This window comes from Sciurus vulgaris (genome assembly GCF_902686455.1).
Source record: "Sciurus vulgaris genome assembly, chromosome: 3".
In the NCBI taxonomy this organism is placed as follows: Eukaryota; Metazoa; Chordata; class Mammalia; order Rodentia; family Sciuridae; genus Sciurus; species Sciurus vulgaris.
In genome coordinates this window covers 20,597,595-20,614,462 of record NC_136463.1, presented here as the reverse complement: position 1 = coordinate 20,614,462, position 16,868 = coordinate 20,597,595, and the positions used below count along the sequence as shown (strand labels likewise).

At 50.9% G+C, this 16,868-nt stretch overlaps 1 protein-coding gene across 1 annotated transcript; it reads left to right on the top strand.

Moving 5' to 3' along the window:
- Positions 1-1,067: 1,067 nt before the first annotated feature.
- Positions 1,068-16,814, top strand: WNK4 (WNK lysine deficient protein kinase 4). The gene is made up of 19 exons (XM_079133356.1): positions 1,068-1,778; positions 3,194-3,366; positions 4,275-4,495; positions 4,792-4,949; positions 5,498-5,586; positions 5,665-5,881; positions 7,729-7,993; positions 8,232-8,353; positions 8,562-8,620; positions 8,719-8,836; positions 9,083-9,199; positions 13,128-13,265; positions 13,850-13,904; positions 14,008-14,600; positions 14,676-14,736; positions 14,845-15,250; positions 15,337-15,536; positions 15,699-15,796; positions 15,910-16,814. The coding sequence occupies exons 1-19, from the start codon at positions 1,164-1,166 to the stop codon at positions 15,910-15,912; spliced, it is 3,708 nt and encodes a 1,235-aa protein (XP_078989482.1). The 5' UTR covers positions 1,068-1,163; the 3' UTR covers positions 15,913-16,814.
- The last annotated feature ends 54 nt before the right edge of the window (positions 16,815-16,868 follow it).

Sequence of the window (16,868 nt, the reverse complement as noted above, 5' to 3'; positions counted from 1 at the left end):
CATGTTAAGTTACTGCTGAAATGGGGTTGGAGAGGGCTGTGAGGTGTTCCACCTGAGTGAATTCCAGCCCAGAGGAGAAGGCCTGTGGACTTCATAAAGGAAAAAGGGCCTTTGGGCCCAGCATGCTCCAGTGAGCTTGTGGTTTTACATCTGCTGGGTGGGCTGTTTGGAGGAGTGCTGATGGAACACAGCTTAAGGACAGACTGCTTGATCTCTGAATTGGAGTGGCATTATGGCTTCCCCTTCCCTCACCATCTCTGGCATGAAAATCCTGAACTACTCTGAAGCCCCTCCCTCCACCCATCTGTTCTGGGTGGGGTGGTTGTGGCTAAGGGGAGCTGAGGGGGGTAAACCGGATGTGGACTTTGGTTTATTAGAGACTTTGGCAAACAGGAGGAGGAGGAAGGAGAGCCCACAGCAAAAACAGCCACTCTGGCCAAGACCAGGCTGTGGCCAAGGTGGGGTAGAGTGGATGAGTGACCAAGCCCTTGGTTTAGAGGAGGGCCTTGTCCTAGGGTGCACACACCCATCCTTGTGCAGACCAAAGGGACGCCTGAGTTGAAGAATCATACTTTTCCACTGACCTCTGTGTTCTGTCTGGGGCTACTCCAGCTGATTAGAACGGAGCAGGGCTTCCTTATCTGGGGTGTGCAGGCGGGCAGTGGCCTCCCCCAACCGCCTCCCACACACTAGGGTCCGGGAGCCGTGGTCATGTTTCCATTAGGACCTGGGAGCCTTTCTCTGCCTGCCCCAGTGTTGTCCAATCCTCCCCCGCTTCCCGCAAAACAGGTTTGCGCACGCAGTGCGGGAGGTCACACTGCCGCCTCACACTCCACCCTTGCCAGGAATTGAGGCAGGCGGCTAGTGAGCGGGAGGCCTCACGCTGCGGGGACGCGGTGGTGGCTGCTGAGGCAAGCGGCTGCACCGCGGGTTCCGAACTTTAGTGCTGTTCACTGCTGGGAGGGGGCGGCCCTGGGGGGTAAGGGCAGTGGCTAGGCCGGGGGCGGGGCGCGAGGCGGGGCTGGGGGTGGGGCCGCGAGCAGGCAACTTGGGGCTGGGGCCCCTGCAGTTCAGCTGGATCGCTGCACACCCAGCTAGGTCAGCCTGTCAGGCTGCCTCCTCGGTCATCTGGCTATCCACCCAGCAGCGTCTGGCCCTTCCCCATGCTGGCATCCCGGACCACGGAGACCGCGGTCCCCATGTCCCAGACCGAGGCTGACCTAGCTTTGCTGCCCCCGCCATCTCTCGCCACTGCGGGACCGCCCCGCATCGGGCCCCCTCCTCGCAGAGCGCGCCGCTTCTCTGGGAAGGCTGAGCCCCGACCGCGCTCTTCGCGTCTCAGCCGCCGCAGCTCAGTCGACTTGGGTCTGCTAAACTCTTGGTGCCAGCCAGCCTCACCGGTTCCGGAACCTCCGGATCCTCCCGACTTAGCTCGTCCCGGGCCCTCTAGGAGCCCACCACCATGCTTCAAAGAGCTCCCCGAGGGTACGCGGACGGGGGCAGCTCCTGAGAAGACTGTGGATTCGGCGCATCCCGAGCTTACGGGATCTGCAGGAGTCTCGGGGTCTGGGGAGCCGCCGAGGGTCGCCGATGCTGCAGCCCGGGAACGAAGGCGGGAGCAGGAAGAAAAGGAGGACACAGAGACCCAGGCTGTGGCAACATCCCCAGATGGCCGTTACCTTAAGTTTGACATTGAGATTGGACGTGGCTCCTTCAAGACGGTGTATCGAGGGCTAGACACTGACACTACGGTGGAGGTGGCCTGGTGTGAGCTGCAGGTGCGGCTGGGTGCCCCCACGTTTTGAAAGTCTTAGGATGGGAGACCAGGAAGACGACATCAAGGGAAGGGTGTATTTTTCCTTCCGAATGTCCAGAACCCCCTGCCCTTGCTGAGATATCTGGCTGACTGGCTGGGCTCAGGAGAAACAGGCAGGTAGTATATAGTGACTCTCCCAGAAGCATGGACATTCTTACTTTAAAATCTCCATGCAAATCCCTGAGAGTTGGAAAATAGGATGGGAAATTGGGTGGGGAAACCAACTAGATCTGGGTAGGGGACACCCTATCGGTTTCCTTCCCTGAATACCCACTCTTTCCCCATTATTTCCCCCTGAGTCCTGAGACTTTCAGTTGTGACCTTGGTCCTCTTACTCCCCCTTCTTCCTCTGCTGAACAAGAGACTGGGATGCTGGAGATCAGGATATGGGTCAGGGTCCTCTCGACCTTCATAAGGATTTAGAGCAGTTTTGGCAGAATGGTTCTTTCCCAAGCTGCTTCTGGAGCAGTCAGACTTCTGAACTTCTCCACAGCTGTGGAGAAGGCCTGTGGACAGGAAGCTCCAGCGCTGGCCTGAGTTCAGTCCTGCTTCTCATCCCTCTGCCTACCTGGGTTCTTTCTTACCAGACCCGAAGGCGCTAAGCCCTTGGACTTCAGAAATATGTTGGTTGGCAGTACTTTTTTCCTATTGCTACTATTCTGAATATGCGTGGGTAGAACCCAGTCAAAAAGCTTCAGATTCAGATTGGGGGACAGATCCTGGAGGAAGATTCCCTTCACTTTGGCCCTGGCACTAGGCTCACCCCTTGCGCCTGCCAGTGCCGCACCCCAGGCTCTAGTCCAGACCAGGAGAGGAGGCCAAACCCGTGTGTCGGGAGGGAGAGGAGATGGGGGCGGGGTAGCCATGGTAGTGGTGGTGGAGGCGGTCTCCTGGCGCCTGTTCTTGGATCTTTTCTTTCTCTATATACCTCTCTCTGCAACCTCCGCCTTCTGTCTGAATCTAGCAGTTCCCAGTTTGTGGGGCCAAACCCTTGCCGGCCCCAATTCCCTTGCCCGCTGTCCGCCCGCTGCCCGCCCGCTGCCCGCCCCCAGCGCACCCCCGCCTCCCGCCTCACGGCCAGACCAGGCGGCCACAAAGGCGCTATTGAGCTCAAGGCTCCCAGACCCGGCTACATAAAGGCGCTTGTGTCCAGCAGGGGGTCCAAGGGACGGCCCCAGGCCTAGGATGGGTGTGTCCTTGGAGCAATCCTAAGGGACGGAAAAGGAGTTCGGGGTCTGCAGTTGGTTGGACGAACTATCCCACCATTTCGATTCCATCTATGGATTCCGACCATCACCCCTCCCCCTGCTCCACTCCAGGTGCCCTATCCTCCTCTGGAGGTCTGGATCTGATGCTACCCCATTCCCCATTCCACAGACTCGGAAACTGTCTCGAGCTGAGCGGCAGCGCTTCTCCGAAGAGGTGGAGATGCTCAAGGGGCTGCAGCACCCCAACATCGTCCGCTTCTATGACTCTTGGAAGTCGGTGCTGAGGGGTCAGGTTTGCATCGTGCTGGTTACGGAACTCATGACCTCGGGCACGCTCAAGACGTGAGCTCTGGCCTGGGTGGGAGGGTCAGGGTGGAACATCTCCCCATGGTCGCCCCACTGCTTCCAGAACTTTCCCAAGCTGCTCAAATTCTCTACATCCAGGTCTAAAACCAGGCTCACCATCTCCCACCCAACCTGCCTATGTCCCTGCCTAGATGAATGGCAATGCCCACCCAGGACTCCAGTTATAATCTTAGGTGTCTTCCCAGACTTTCTCTCTGCCCTCACCTTCATCCCTCCTGTCTCCAAGTTCCTCCTCAACATCTCCACACTGGGCTTTCACCACCCCACCCTTCCCGGCAGCAACAACTAAAGGGACTTACCTGGTTGTCTGCCCTCCCTCCCAGCTCTGTTATCTTCCTGCTACCTGGAGGATCTTTCCTAGCTTTCCCATGGCCCTAGGGGTAACAGCCATACTGGCTAAGCTACTCCCAAAGTCCTTAGGATTTAGCCTCATCTGCTTTCAGCCTAAGTTCCAGACTTCCAGAATTCTCAGCCCTACACTGCCCTTCACTTGCTTTGTCCCTGCTTTTGAGGGCAGTGTCTTATCTGCCTAGAAAGTCTCCATCCCTTTCCCCTTTCACACCTGAACTTCCTTTCCTTCAAGACACAAAGGTTATTTCCTCTGTGAAGGCTTCCCCCACGCTTGGGACAGTTAGTCATCCCTTCCCACAAACACCTTGGCTGTGGCCCGATTTGCAAATTTACCACCAGACCCATTTTGTAATCTCATGACTATCTACCACATCCGACTCAGTTTCTCCCAGGAGCTTAGTGTGGACCTGGGCTAGAAAAATGCTGGCAGAAGACGCAGAGGCAAAGGTGGGATGAAGGGGAACTTCTCAGTGGGAGCCCTTCCCCTGCGGCTCTATCCCGCGCCACGACCCTGGTTATGTGCCCTCTCCCAGGTACCTGAGGCGGTTCCGAGAGATGAAACCTCGAGTCCTTCAGCGCTGGAGCCGCCAAATCCTACGGGGGCTTCACTTCCTACACTCCCGGGTCCCCCCTATCCTGCACCGGGATCTCAAGTGCGACAACGTCTTCATCACAGGCCCTACAGGCTCTGTCAAAATTGGGGACCTGGGCCTGGCCACGCTCAAGCGCGCCTCCTTTGCCAAAAGCGTCATTGGTGCGTCCCTCCAAGAGGGTCCTTGCCATTACTATCTCACCCATATCAGGAGAGCACTTGGGATCCCCCTGCACCCCGCAAGTAGAGCTTTAGAGATCTACGGTCTAGGAGACCACCAGGGAGTTGGGGAGACCTATGTCATCCCTCCCACGCACATTATAGGCAAGGGTTGGTCACTAGCACTTCAGAACTCTCAGGTTTGCCCCCGGGGCAAACCTAGCCCATGATATACCTATGTGGAGGGATGAAGTCAGAAGGAAGGCTTGGCAGCCTGATCCTTGTTATGGATCTTACAGGGACCCCGGAATTCATGGCCCCCGAGATGTACGAGGAAAAGTACGATGAGGCAGTGGATGTGTACGCGTTTGGCATGTGCATGTTGGAGATGGCTACCTCAGAGTATCCCTACTCGGAGTGCCAAAATGCTGCGCAAATCTACCGCAAAGTCACTTCGGTGAGAGGGGTGCAGTTACCGGGAGAGGGGATTCCAGATACCACTCCCATTTTCATGTCCCAGCTAGCCTGTGGTCAATGCCCTTTCCCTTTGCAAAGATAAAGATGCCCAAGTGAACACTTAAGGATATTGGATGCACAATGCCTCCCCCGCCCCCGCCACAAACTAATTAGAATAATGATATGTCTAGGGCTTCCAGAAATTTATAAAGGATTATCCAGTCTCTCATCCAATCCTTTTAGCTACTCCACAAGTTGAGGGAGGCAAATATTTTACCCTGAATCTTACAAATAAAACAGTTAAGGGGAGTCTTGTTCAAGGTCACACTGTCAATACTGGAGGAACTGAGACTTTTTAATTTTTTTCTTGGTGCTGGGAATTGAAGCACAAGCAAGCACTCTACCACTGAGCTATATACATAAGCCCAGCCCTAGGGACTAGGATTGGAATTAAAATCTTCCTGTAGCTGTCGCCAAGCTTTAGCGGGTGTTCTGGTTTCAAGCGGAAAGCTGGGGTGCCGAGAGACCTGATGCAACCCCTTCTCCTAGGGTACAAAGCCAAACAGTTTCTACAAAGTGAAGATGCCTGAGGTGAAGGAGATCATTGAAGGCTGTATTCGCACCGATAAAAATGAGAGGTGGGGCACAGGGGGCAGAGCTGGGTGGGAAAGAGGTGCAGGCACCTTAGGGCTCGGCTCACGCCGAACCGCTCACAGGTTCACCATCCAGGATCTCCTGGCTCACGCCTTCTTCCGCGAGGAGCGCGGTGTGCACGTGGAGCTGGCGGAGGAGGACGACGGTCAGAAACCCGGCCTGAAGCTCTGGTTGCGCATAGAGGACGCGCGGCGTGGGGGGCGCCCACGGGACAACCAGGCCATCGAGTTCCTTTTCCAGTTGGGCCGGGACGCAGCGGAGGAGGTGGCACAGGAGATGGTGAGCAAAGGACAGCCTGAGCGTGTAAATGAGCGTGTAAAGAGCGTTTTGGCGTCAACCAGAGGGGCCAGTGAGACAGGGTAGGCCCTGAAGCGGAGGGAGGGGCGTCTCTCCTCACCTGCGTGGCATCTCCTGCAGGTGTCTCCCTGCTTCTCCCATCCTAAAGCACCTGCAAACACAGCCAATGTTCCTTTGCAGAACAAGCCCTGGATCCTCCAGTTCCCCTTCTTTAGCTCCTTCAGATACATTTATCTTGGAATGCCCTTTATCTATTTTCCTTTTCCACCTTCCTCCTCCCCCATTTTGTTCTCCCACCCCCCTTTCTTTCTGCATACTCAGAACCATCGGTTTCAGAAAAACTTTCCTTCTAGAATCAAAATTAAATGCTTTTTTGGGGCTAGGGTTGTAACTGAGTTGGGGAGAGTTTGCCTAGTACATGTGAGGCACAGGGTTTGATCTTCAGCACCACATAAAAATAAATAAATAAAATAAAAGGTATGTGTCCATCTACAACTAAAAAAATTTTTTTTTTTCAATTAAATGCTTCTTTTCATGACAGTGGGTCCTTGAGTAGCCCTCAAGCTGTCTGGTTGTATGGATACATTCCAGTCTTTCTCCTACACTAGATTATAAACTCCTTGAGGATAGAGACTGTTCTTTTTCTTCTTCTTCTTTCTTTCGATCCATGGCAGTGTTTGGCATATGATAGGAGCTTATTCATAGCCCGCAATCCTATATGGTTTAAAACTCTTTAATATGCGTTTGATCATTGCTACCAACCCTGCAGGGAGAGTAATTTTATCCTAACTTGTTGATAAGGAAACAGGCGCTCAAAGAGGTTGAATATCTTGTCCAAGATCCCAAGTAAGTGGCAAATCTGGATTTAAATTCAGGTATTTTAGAAGTGCAGTCAGATCACTCGGATTTATTACCTTTATTCACCCAGCAAATCTTGCAGTTGAAATTAATGAGGAGGAAAAAAGAGGTGACGAACATGTGCTAGTGGAAGGAGGGGAGGTTCATAAGTGGAGAAGATGCCAGGGCAGAAACATGGGGGCAGGTTTAGGAAGGCCTGAGTAGGGGAAGGGCAGAGGAATCCCCAGCAGAGGATGGCAGTTGCTAGGGTGAGGATCATTGCTGGTGGGTCAACAACCTGAGACTGTTTGAATGTGGCATACAAGCAGCTCTCCACAGCACAGCTTGGTCTGATCTGAGATGAAACCCTGCTTGATTATGTACAAGGGATTCTTGACTTTGGCACTACTGACATTTTTGCTTTGTCTTGTGCCTTGTAGGATGTTGAAAGAATCCCTGGCTTCTACTTACTAAATGCAGTAGCACCTATACTCTAGTAGTGATGATTAAAAATGTTTTGCAGCTGGGCCTGGTGGCACATGCCTGTAATCCCAATGACTGGAGAGGTTGGGGCTGGAGAATTACAAGTTTGAGGCCATACTCAGCAACTTAGCAAGACCCGGTCTCAAAATGAAAAGTAAAAAGGGCTGGGATGTGGCTCAGTGGTAAAGCGTCCCTGGGTTCAATCCTCAGTCCAAAAAAAAAAAAAAGACTCTAGATTTTGCCAAGCCTTCCCCCAAATATGATATGAGCCACTGACTTACAGTATAATCATGAACTGGTCGTTCAATTTACTTATCTCTAAAATGGGCTGATGAGATCTATCTCACAATGTTATTAAAAGGACATAATAATGACAGTGTTAAGGAGTTGCCAGTTAATGGACATAGTGGCTAATCAATAAATGGTTCTCTTCCTCCCTCATCCTCAAGATGACCCAATGGATCTTTGAGGGGGATCCCATACTATCTTCCTCACTCTCCCAACTCCAGGTAGCGCTGGGGTTGGTTTGTGAAGCAGATTATCAGCCAGTGGCCCGTGCAGTGCGTGAACGGGTTGCTGCCATCCAGCGAAAGCGTGAGAAGCTTCGTAAAGCTAGGGAGTTGGAAGCCCTCCCACCTGAGCCAGGACCTCTGCGAGCAACTGTTCCCATGGCTCCTGGTCCCTCAGTTACCTTCCCTGCTGAACCCGAGGAGCCAGAGGCAGACCAGCACCAGTCTTTCCTCTTCCGCCATGCCAGTTACTCATCTACCACCTGTAAGTCATCTCTGACGGTGGACCTAGGTCCCAGAACCCTGAATCTCTGCACCCCACCCACAAGTCCAACCCAGAAGCACTATCACTTGCCCTACTTTTCACCTCAGCCATGACACTCCCTCTGGAAAAGAAGTCTCCCGCAGCTCCCTCCTTCCTCCAGGCCCCTCTGCCAGACAGGTCCCCTCCTTTGCCACCACTTCCCTTTATTTTTTTGACCCCCTTCTCCCTCCCTCACCAGCGGATTGTGAGACTGATGGCTACCTCAGCTCCTCTGGCTTCCTGGATGCCTCAGACCCTGCCATTCAGCCCCTTGTGGGGGTGCCATCCAGCCCCGATGAGTCCCATCTCCGCCTACCCTCGGTGAGAAGGGATCACACCGGGGAGCTCCCAGTCATTCCAAGCCTATGACCTGTCTCCCTCCTTGTAAATCTCAACCCCCTGACTTCTACTTTTGTCCTTATCTTCCCCAATTTCCTCTCCTTCCTATCTTCCCAGCATCCTTGCTGCCATCTCCCTGGATCTCAACAGTTATTTTCCCCTGACCTCATGAACCCTTATCCTATTTCAGGCTTTTGCCTTGTCCATTCCACGTTCTGGTCCTGGCAGTGACTTTTCCCCTGGGGACAGGTATGTTTTGGAATGATTTGGGGTGCCAGGATGAGACATTTGGAACTCTGGGGTCCCAGTATCCACCCAGACACTTCCATCTTCCTTCCCTTTTCCAGCTATGCCTCAGATGCAGCATCAGGCCTCAGTGACATGGGAGAAGGGATGGGACAGATGAGGAGACCTCCAGGGAAGAATCTCCGGCGCAGACCCAGATCCCGGCTAAGAGTCACTAGTGTAAGAAGGGGGCGAAGAAGATGGAGAATGACCTACGAGGCCAAGAGGGCACTTTCATTGGATTGGGGAGATCAGCCAAGAAAGCAGAATAGCCATGAGGCAGCTAGTTTAGTTTCTAACGCCAGACCTTGGGGGTAGTCTACTTCTCTCCAAGTCCAGTCTGGCACTGTCACATGGCTAGAGTAGGAACACATGATGAAAACAGAGGCACTGACCATCTCCCCTCTCCTGACTTTGAATCTGAAGGTCTCAGACCAGAATGACAGAGTGGTCGAGTGCCAGCTACAGACTCACAACAGCAAGATGGTGACCTTCCGATTTGATCTGGATGGGGACAGCCCAGAAGAGATTGCAGCTGCCATGGTGAGGGGGAGAGAGTGTTTGGATCAGGGACAAGAGTCTCCCTCCTGATGTGTGTTGGTGCTGAAATGCTCTGATCCCACAGCAAGGGGATATAAAATCCTGGTGAGCCCTCAGGCACAGTGACTCCGAGGACATCTCACCATTTGTTTTGGGGAAGATTTCTGTTTATCGAGTTGGGATTGGCTCCTCAGCTGGAGCAATTTGGGACTACCAGACTGGGTATACACAAGTGCAGCATGTGAAGTGCATTCTAGATGTGGTGTTGTGGCTTTAGATGGAGGATGGGTGGGGCAGCAGTGGAACAAGTGGGGCTTACCCAAGGTCTTGACAGATGAGTAAGAAAGGCAGAGAAGGGTGGAAAGGGCATGCCTCACAGCAGGTCTGGCACAAGCAAGGCATCGCAAGTAGGGAGTCACTTGGAATATGGAGCTGTGAGGACATTATGAGGCAACTACTGTCCCTGGAAGCAAATGGTCTTATAGGAAAATTGTGGGATGTAGGGGTGGGCAGTTGGAGTGGGCACAGATCGTAGATGGTCATAAGGGTTAGGCAGGGTGTAATACAATAAGAAAAGGTTTTGAAAAATGAAGACCATTCTTCCATAGAATATGGTAAGGGACTATGGGTTGAGAATCCAGCTAGAAGGTAAACACAAGAAGCCAGATGCGACTGGGTGTGGTGGCACATGCCTATAATCCCAGTGACTCAGGAGGCTGAGGCAGGAGGATTGTAAATTCAAGGTCAGCCTCAGCAATTTAGTGAGTTCCTGTCTCAAAATAAAAGGGTTGACATTATAGCTCAGCAGTAGAAAGCCCCTGAGTTCAACTCCTAGTACAAAAAAAAAAAAAAAAAAAAAAAAAAAAAAAAAAAAAAAAGCTAGATGTGTATGAAGAAGAGGATGTATTATAGGGAAAGGAAAAGAAGGGGTAAATATGAGGGTTGTTTCAGGAAAATAGTAACCTGTTGACATAGTACAGTGCAGGTAGTAGATGCCAATAAATATTTGCAGAGTTGATATGATAGAGAGTTAGGGAAGGGGGATGTCAAGGGCGACTTGTAGCTTGGCAAAACTAAGAGGAGTAGGCCACCCAAACAGAGACAAAGTTAAAAGCAGGCTTTTTAAGGGGTTATATTGAGCTTGAGTGACAGTCAATACAAGGTCCTCCATAGCAACAGGATATGGGTTGGGCGGAGGAAGAGAAAGGTGGGTTTAGGAGTCATCAGTATAGAGTTGAGACTGAAGAAAGAGGGGCCTGCAAAGTCAGAGACGTAGAGGACTTGAGTGCATCTCAGTGGGTACTACTTGTTCTAGAATGGGAAGGGGGAAACTAAGTTATTGAAGGACATAGAGATGGAACCAAAGAGGTAGGAAGATGTTAGTAAAAACTGAGCAAGGAGGGTTTTGAGTGGCATAGGGTGAAGCCTGAGGCAAGACCACACTAGCTTTTGTTAGGAGGTCTTTGTGGGAGACTATTTTCAACAGAATGGGATTGGTGGACACCAGCTTCTGGGATGGTGGAGGGAATGGAATAAGAGAAATGTCAGGCTTCAGAAACTATAAATCATCTCCATCATGTCATTCACCTGTGTCCAGGACAAAGAAAAATGTCACCCTGTATATAGGCTTGTCTTCTTCCATCAGGCCACTTGACCCTTCTAGAGTCTTTTCTCCAGCCACACTGATTTCTTTTCTTTTTTCCCCCTCCCTCCCTCCCTTCCTTCCTTCATTCCCTCCCTCCCTTCTCCCCTCCCCCTTTCTCTCTCTTCTCATGCTACCAGGGTAAATCCAGGGGCACTATACCACTGAGCTTTTTAAAATTTTATTTTGAGACAATGTCTTGCTAAGTTGCCCAAGCTGGCCTCAAACTTCCACTCTTCTTACCTCAGCCTCCTGAGTCACTAGGATTAGTGTACATCACAGTATACAGCAAGCCACACTGACACACGGTCCTCTGAAGAGGCTGGGCACCTTCCTGCCTCTGCTCCATCTGCTCAGGGGTCTGTCACCATAAGAGCCTTCTCTACTAGGCTCTCATGCCTGCTCAGACCACAAATAACCCAAGTGACCTTGCCCCTGAACCCAGGGTCATTCTCCTCTGTTTTCTTCTTACCAGTCCACTCCTCTGTGGTAGAATTCTCTTGAGATTTGGGTCTGATCTTGTTGCTTTTCACCCTAAAATCTTTAGTGGCTGCTTTGGTTGTAAATTCCAAATGACAAAGCATGGCCTTTAAAATCCACAGCCTGCTCAGCTACGCTTGAGTCCTCACTATTTGAAGAATGTGCCATGCTTATCATGCCTCAAAGCTGTTCCACAGCTCTCTGCCTAAACTGTGGAACAGAGGAAAGGTGGGCTTCTCCCCTTTTCCCCTCCCGGCCCCCACCCTGGGCACTGGGGATTGAACCCAGGAGTGTTCTACCACTGAGCGACACCCCAGTCTTTTTATTTTTTGAGACAAGATCTCACTAAGTTGTCCAGACTGGCTTCAAATTTGCAATCTTTCTGCCTCAGCCTCCTGAGTTTCTGAGTTCTGGGATTATGGGTGAGTGCCCCCATGACTGGCAAAGGGTGGGCTTTCGTGTAATATCGAGTTTAAATTTCAAATTTCTCTGTTGGAATTTGGTGAACTTGGGCAAGTTTTTTTCTCTTTCTCTCTTTCTCTAACCCAGGGCTTCGTGCATGCTCTACCACTGAGTTAACACCACCAGTTCTTTGGGCAAGTTTCTTAACCTCTCTGAATTTTAATTGCTTATTAGGTGGTAATATTCATTTTGCTAAGATTTTCTATATAATATGGTATACAGCATGAGAAGTGGCCAATTATGGTGGGTGCTCAAAAAAGGGTTGCTTTTCTTACTCCAAAGTAGTAAGGTCCAGCTCCAAAGACTTACTGTGTAAAGTTGTCCCAGGTTCTCCCATTCCCACGGTTGTATGAACTGTTCCCTTATGGGAATAACATTTGGGGGAGGGTGATAAATAACAGACCTTTAGCATCTTTTTATTGTGGTAAAAAATTATAACATGAAACTTACCATTTTAACTTTTTTTTTTTTTTTTTTTTTTTTTTTTAATGGTGCTGGGGATCGAACCCAGGGTCTTGTACTTGCAAGGCAAGCACTCTACCGATTGAGCTATCTCCCCAACCCCCATTTTAACCATTTTAAGTGTACAGTTCAGTATTGTTGTATATTCACTTTGTTGTGGAACATTCATGAAACAACAGCTCTCCTCAGTCCCAGAATAGTATTTCTATCTATTCTCATCTAGGAAAGGCTCATAAGCAGCTTACCTGTGAGCACCTTACCTATGAGGCTAACTTGCAGTAGCCTTTGTTTGTCTCCTCCACTAGATTTTGGGCTTAAGACTAGGATCTTGCTTCATGTTTCCCTATATTCCATGGTACCTAGCACAATGCTTGGCATGTAATAGGTACTCAGTACATGTGGAGTTGAATGTGGCATTTACCATTTATGACTTTATTTCCTACTTCCCTTTGCTACATGTGTGTATGTGAGCCTGTGTGGTGTAGTTTATAAATCCTATTAGGGCAGGAGTTGGGTCCAACAGTATCAGGCAATAGAACAAAGAACTCAGACTCTGGTTTTCAGTAGACTGGGTTCAAATCCTGTGACCCTGGGCAACTTGAATTTAACCTCTTTGAGCATTGGTTATCTTTAAACTGAGGATGTTAATACAGAGCTCAGAAAGTCACTGGTGCTAATGTGATGATATATGTAAGGCATCTTGTATATGTAGTACATGCACCCTTTGAGCGTTAGCCTGTCACATAATAGATATTCATAAATACCTGTTTTAGGTTGGTGGTTAGCAGAAATGACAGTGTGAATGGTGGTTTTTAAGACCAAGGGTGAGGGCCAGAGATGAGTGAGATAACTGAACATCCTCCCCATCCTATTAACCCTTGCCAGGTGTATAATGAGTTCATTCTGCCCTCGGAGAGAGATGGGTTTCTGAGCCGGATTCGGGAGATTATCCAGCGAGTGGAGACCCTGTTGAAGAGAGATACTGGCCCTTCAGAGGCTGCTGAAGATGCCCTGAGCCCTCAGGTCAGACCCTTCTGGACATCTCCAGGAAGAATAGATTCTCTGCCAGAGTTCACTACTGTCTTCAACAGTCCTCTTTACCTCTGGGACCTTAAAACAGTGGCTCTTACCCCATTTTAGAATATGATGAAAGTCATGGACTCTTGTTCTAGAAAAATGTGTTGAATGCATACTTTTCTTTTAACTCATTATTTTGAAATAATTTCAGACTTTCGAAGTTGCAAGAATTATACAGAGAACTCGTAGATACCCTTTGCCCAGATTTGCCAATTTTGTTTCGTGACATCAGCATTATCATTCTTCTTTCCTCTCTCTCCTCCCTGTAGTTTGTATGTATGTGTACACACACACACACACACACACACACACACACACACACACACATCTCATTGTCTTCTGAGCCACTTGCACAGCTCATGCCCCTTAACCCCTAAATATTTCAGCACATACTTTTGAATCCCTTGAAACTCATGTCTGGACTCTAGAGGCTCCTAGATCCTTGCTTAAAAATCCCAGTCTGAAACCGTCCATCTGAGACTCAGCTTTCTGCACTGTGACTGTGCCACCCCACCTTTTTCTCTCCTCAGGAGGAGTCAGCACCACTGCCTGCCCTCCCAGGCCCCTTCCCCAACCCATCCATTGGTATGTACTGAGTTCTGTCCCTGTGTATCCCTACTCTTAGGGTTGGTTCTGGGAAGGACATAGGGCATGGGGGACTGGAGTCTCAACACTCACTCCTCCCCAGCAGAGCCCCAGAGCAGCACCTCCCTGGAACAGAGGAGTTGGGCAACCTTCTCCACTTCTCCATCTTCTCCTGGAACACCCTTGTCTCCTGGAAACCCATTTTCCCCTGGAACCCCCATCCTTCCAAGTCCCATTTTCCCCATCATTTCTCCCCTATGTCACCCTAACACTTTCCCATTTTCCCAGGTCTCCTCAAATCCCTCTCTATACTCCCCAAGCTCTCCACTTCCATTCTCCTCCTGTGCATCCCAGTTTCCAATCCCATCCTCTCCATTTCCTCTAAATTCTCTCTCTACCAGTTCTCCACCCCCATTCTCTCCTAGTTATTCCCAGATCACTCTTAATCCCCCTTCTTTTCCTCTCTGCCCCACTCCTCCTCCCCTCCCCTCCACCACAGCATCCCCTCTCCTCTCTCTGGCTAGTGCCTTCTCTCTGGCTGTGATGACTGTGGCCCAGTCCCTGCTGTCCCCCTCCCCGGGGCTTCTTTCCCAGTCTCCTCCAGCCCCTCCTGATCCCCTGCCTAGCCTGCCTGCTCCCCTTGTTCCTTGTGACCAGGAGAGCCTTTCACCTCAAGCAGCCGAGATGGAGAGTGAGGTAAGTAGGAAATCAAGGGGGATTATGGGATTCTGTTCTGGAGAATTTCCCTCTTCATGAACCCACACTTTGCAGGCCTCCCCAAATCCTGCTTGGCCACTCCTGGGTGAAGCCAAACTGGCACCCATCTCAGAAGGTGAGGCCTCTGATGACTGACCTTTGCCTGCCCATTATTCCCAACCCGCTTTATATCCTACCAGGTTTCTCTCCCTCTCTTCATGCCTCCCTCCTTGTCTCCCTGCAGAGGGAAAGCCACAGCTTGTTGGGCGTTTCCAAGTGACTTCATCTAAGGAACCAACTGAGCCTCTTCCCTTGGAACCAACATCCCCAACTCTCTCCAGTTCTGTAAAGTTTCCAACTCCTCAGCTGACCTCAGAGAGCTCAGACACAGAGGATGGTGACAGAAGTGGGCCAGAGACCATGGAGGCTCTGGCAGAGAGTGACCGGGCAGCAGAGGGCCTGGGGGATGGAGTTGAGGAGGAAGGGAATGATGGGAAGGAACCCCAAGTTGGCAGCCCCCTACCCCTGAGCCATCCCAGCCCAGTGTGGATGAACTACTCCTACAGCAGCGTGTGTCTAAGCAGTGAGGAGTCAGAGAGCAGTGGGGAAGACGAGGAATTCTGGGCTGAGCTGCAGAGTCTTCGGCAGAAGTGAGTGGGGAGGATGGTGGAGCAAGAGGTGAACCTGGGAAAGCAAAATGTGGGAGAGCTCTCTCACGCCCTTGGTGCATCTTCAGGCACTTGTCAGAGGTGGAGGCATTACAGACACTACAGAAAAAGGAAATTGAGGACTTGTATAGCCGACTTGGGAAGCAGCCTCCACCTGGCATTGTGGCCCCTGCGGCTATGCTGTCCAGTCGCCAGCGCCGCCTCTCCAAGGGCAGTTTCCCTACCTCCCGCCGCAACAGCCTGCAGCGCTCAGAGCCCCCGGGCCCTGGTGAGACTGCAGCTGCCCTGCTTCCATCTTTCCTGAGACCCCTTCCTTAGCAGTTCAGTTTTCTTCCAGGCCCTGGGGTCTGCCTCTTGGTTTGAGGGAACAATACTCCCTCTCCTCACTGTCCCTTCCCTCACTGCTCTCCCTTCCCCGTCCTGCTCCCAGGCATCATGCGAAGGAATTCCCTGAGTGGCAGCAGCACCGGCTCCCAGGAGCAGCGGGCAAGCAAGGGGGTGACATTCGCCGGGGATGTTGGCAGGATGGTGAGGGCAGGGCAGGCCCAAGGAAGGGAGAGCCCAGGGAATGGTAACTGGCAGCAGCTTTGCCTTCCTCCCACCTTGGAGGTTTCTTCAGTGCTTTTCTTTTTTCCTTTCAGTGAATTCAGAACAGAAGCCATTTGTCTCCCCCACAGCATGGCCCAACATGGTGCTTGTGCTCTCAACCTGATGCTTCTCTGACCAACTCAACTCAGCAAGAAAGACCCCAGTACTGAGGGGTAAACAGCCAGGGGGGCATGAAGAGTGCAGCTGTTTTATGGTGAAGAGTGAAACATGGAAACTCTTTGCTTTGTGGAGGTGTCAGTTCTGCAGCCTGCCATCTTCATCCCCAACCCCTACCCAGCCAATGGTCAACCACTAAGCAATCCCACCCAAGCCCAGATGCTTCTAGAGGGCTCACTCCTAGATGGAAGAGTGTAGGGGGTATGCTCACATCAGAATTAGCTGCAGCCAATAAAAAATGCTGAAAATAAGGACTGTGAATCTCTGTTATCTTTTAGAACTGGGAGTAAAGCCTTGTGCACTAAGGCAGGGGAGAGTTTAGAAGGGACTCTCTTTTTACAACAGGAGACAGGGTGGAAGCTGCCCAGCTGTCTTCATACCACCAGGTCATGAGGAAATTGCAAGGTCAGTGATCCACTAGACCAAGCTAATATCCCCTTCAGACCCCACCCCAAGCCTGTAAAGGCAAGTATCAGTGAAAGTTAAAAGACAAGGCTTCTTGTCTCTCATCCTTCATCCATTTACCTAAGGATGGGAAAAGGCAGTAAAGTTTGAGTAAGTTTGTTCTTGAGGGCAGAGGACAGAAGAGTGACCCTTTCCCTAAGACCTGGTTCAGCCTCAAACAGCCCAGTGATCTCTCCCTTAAATCAGGTGGAAAGATCTCACAGAAACAGTAATTCTAGTTAAACATTTACAGCTCCCTGGGGCAATGCCACTGTTGTAGCTACTGCCCACGGAGCTTTCCAGCATTAAATACCATGCATCACTCAGCCCCCCATACCAATTTGGCTCCAGGAGAAATGACTCAGTTTATTATTCTTAACTTGACCTTACC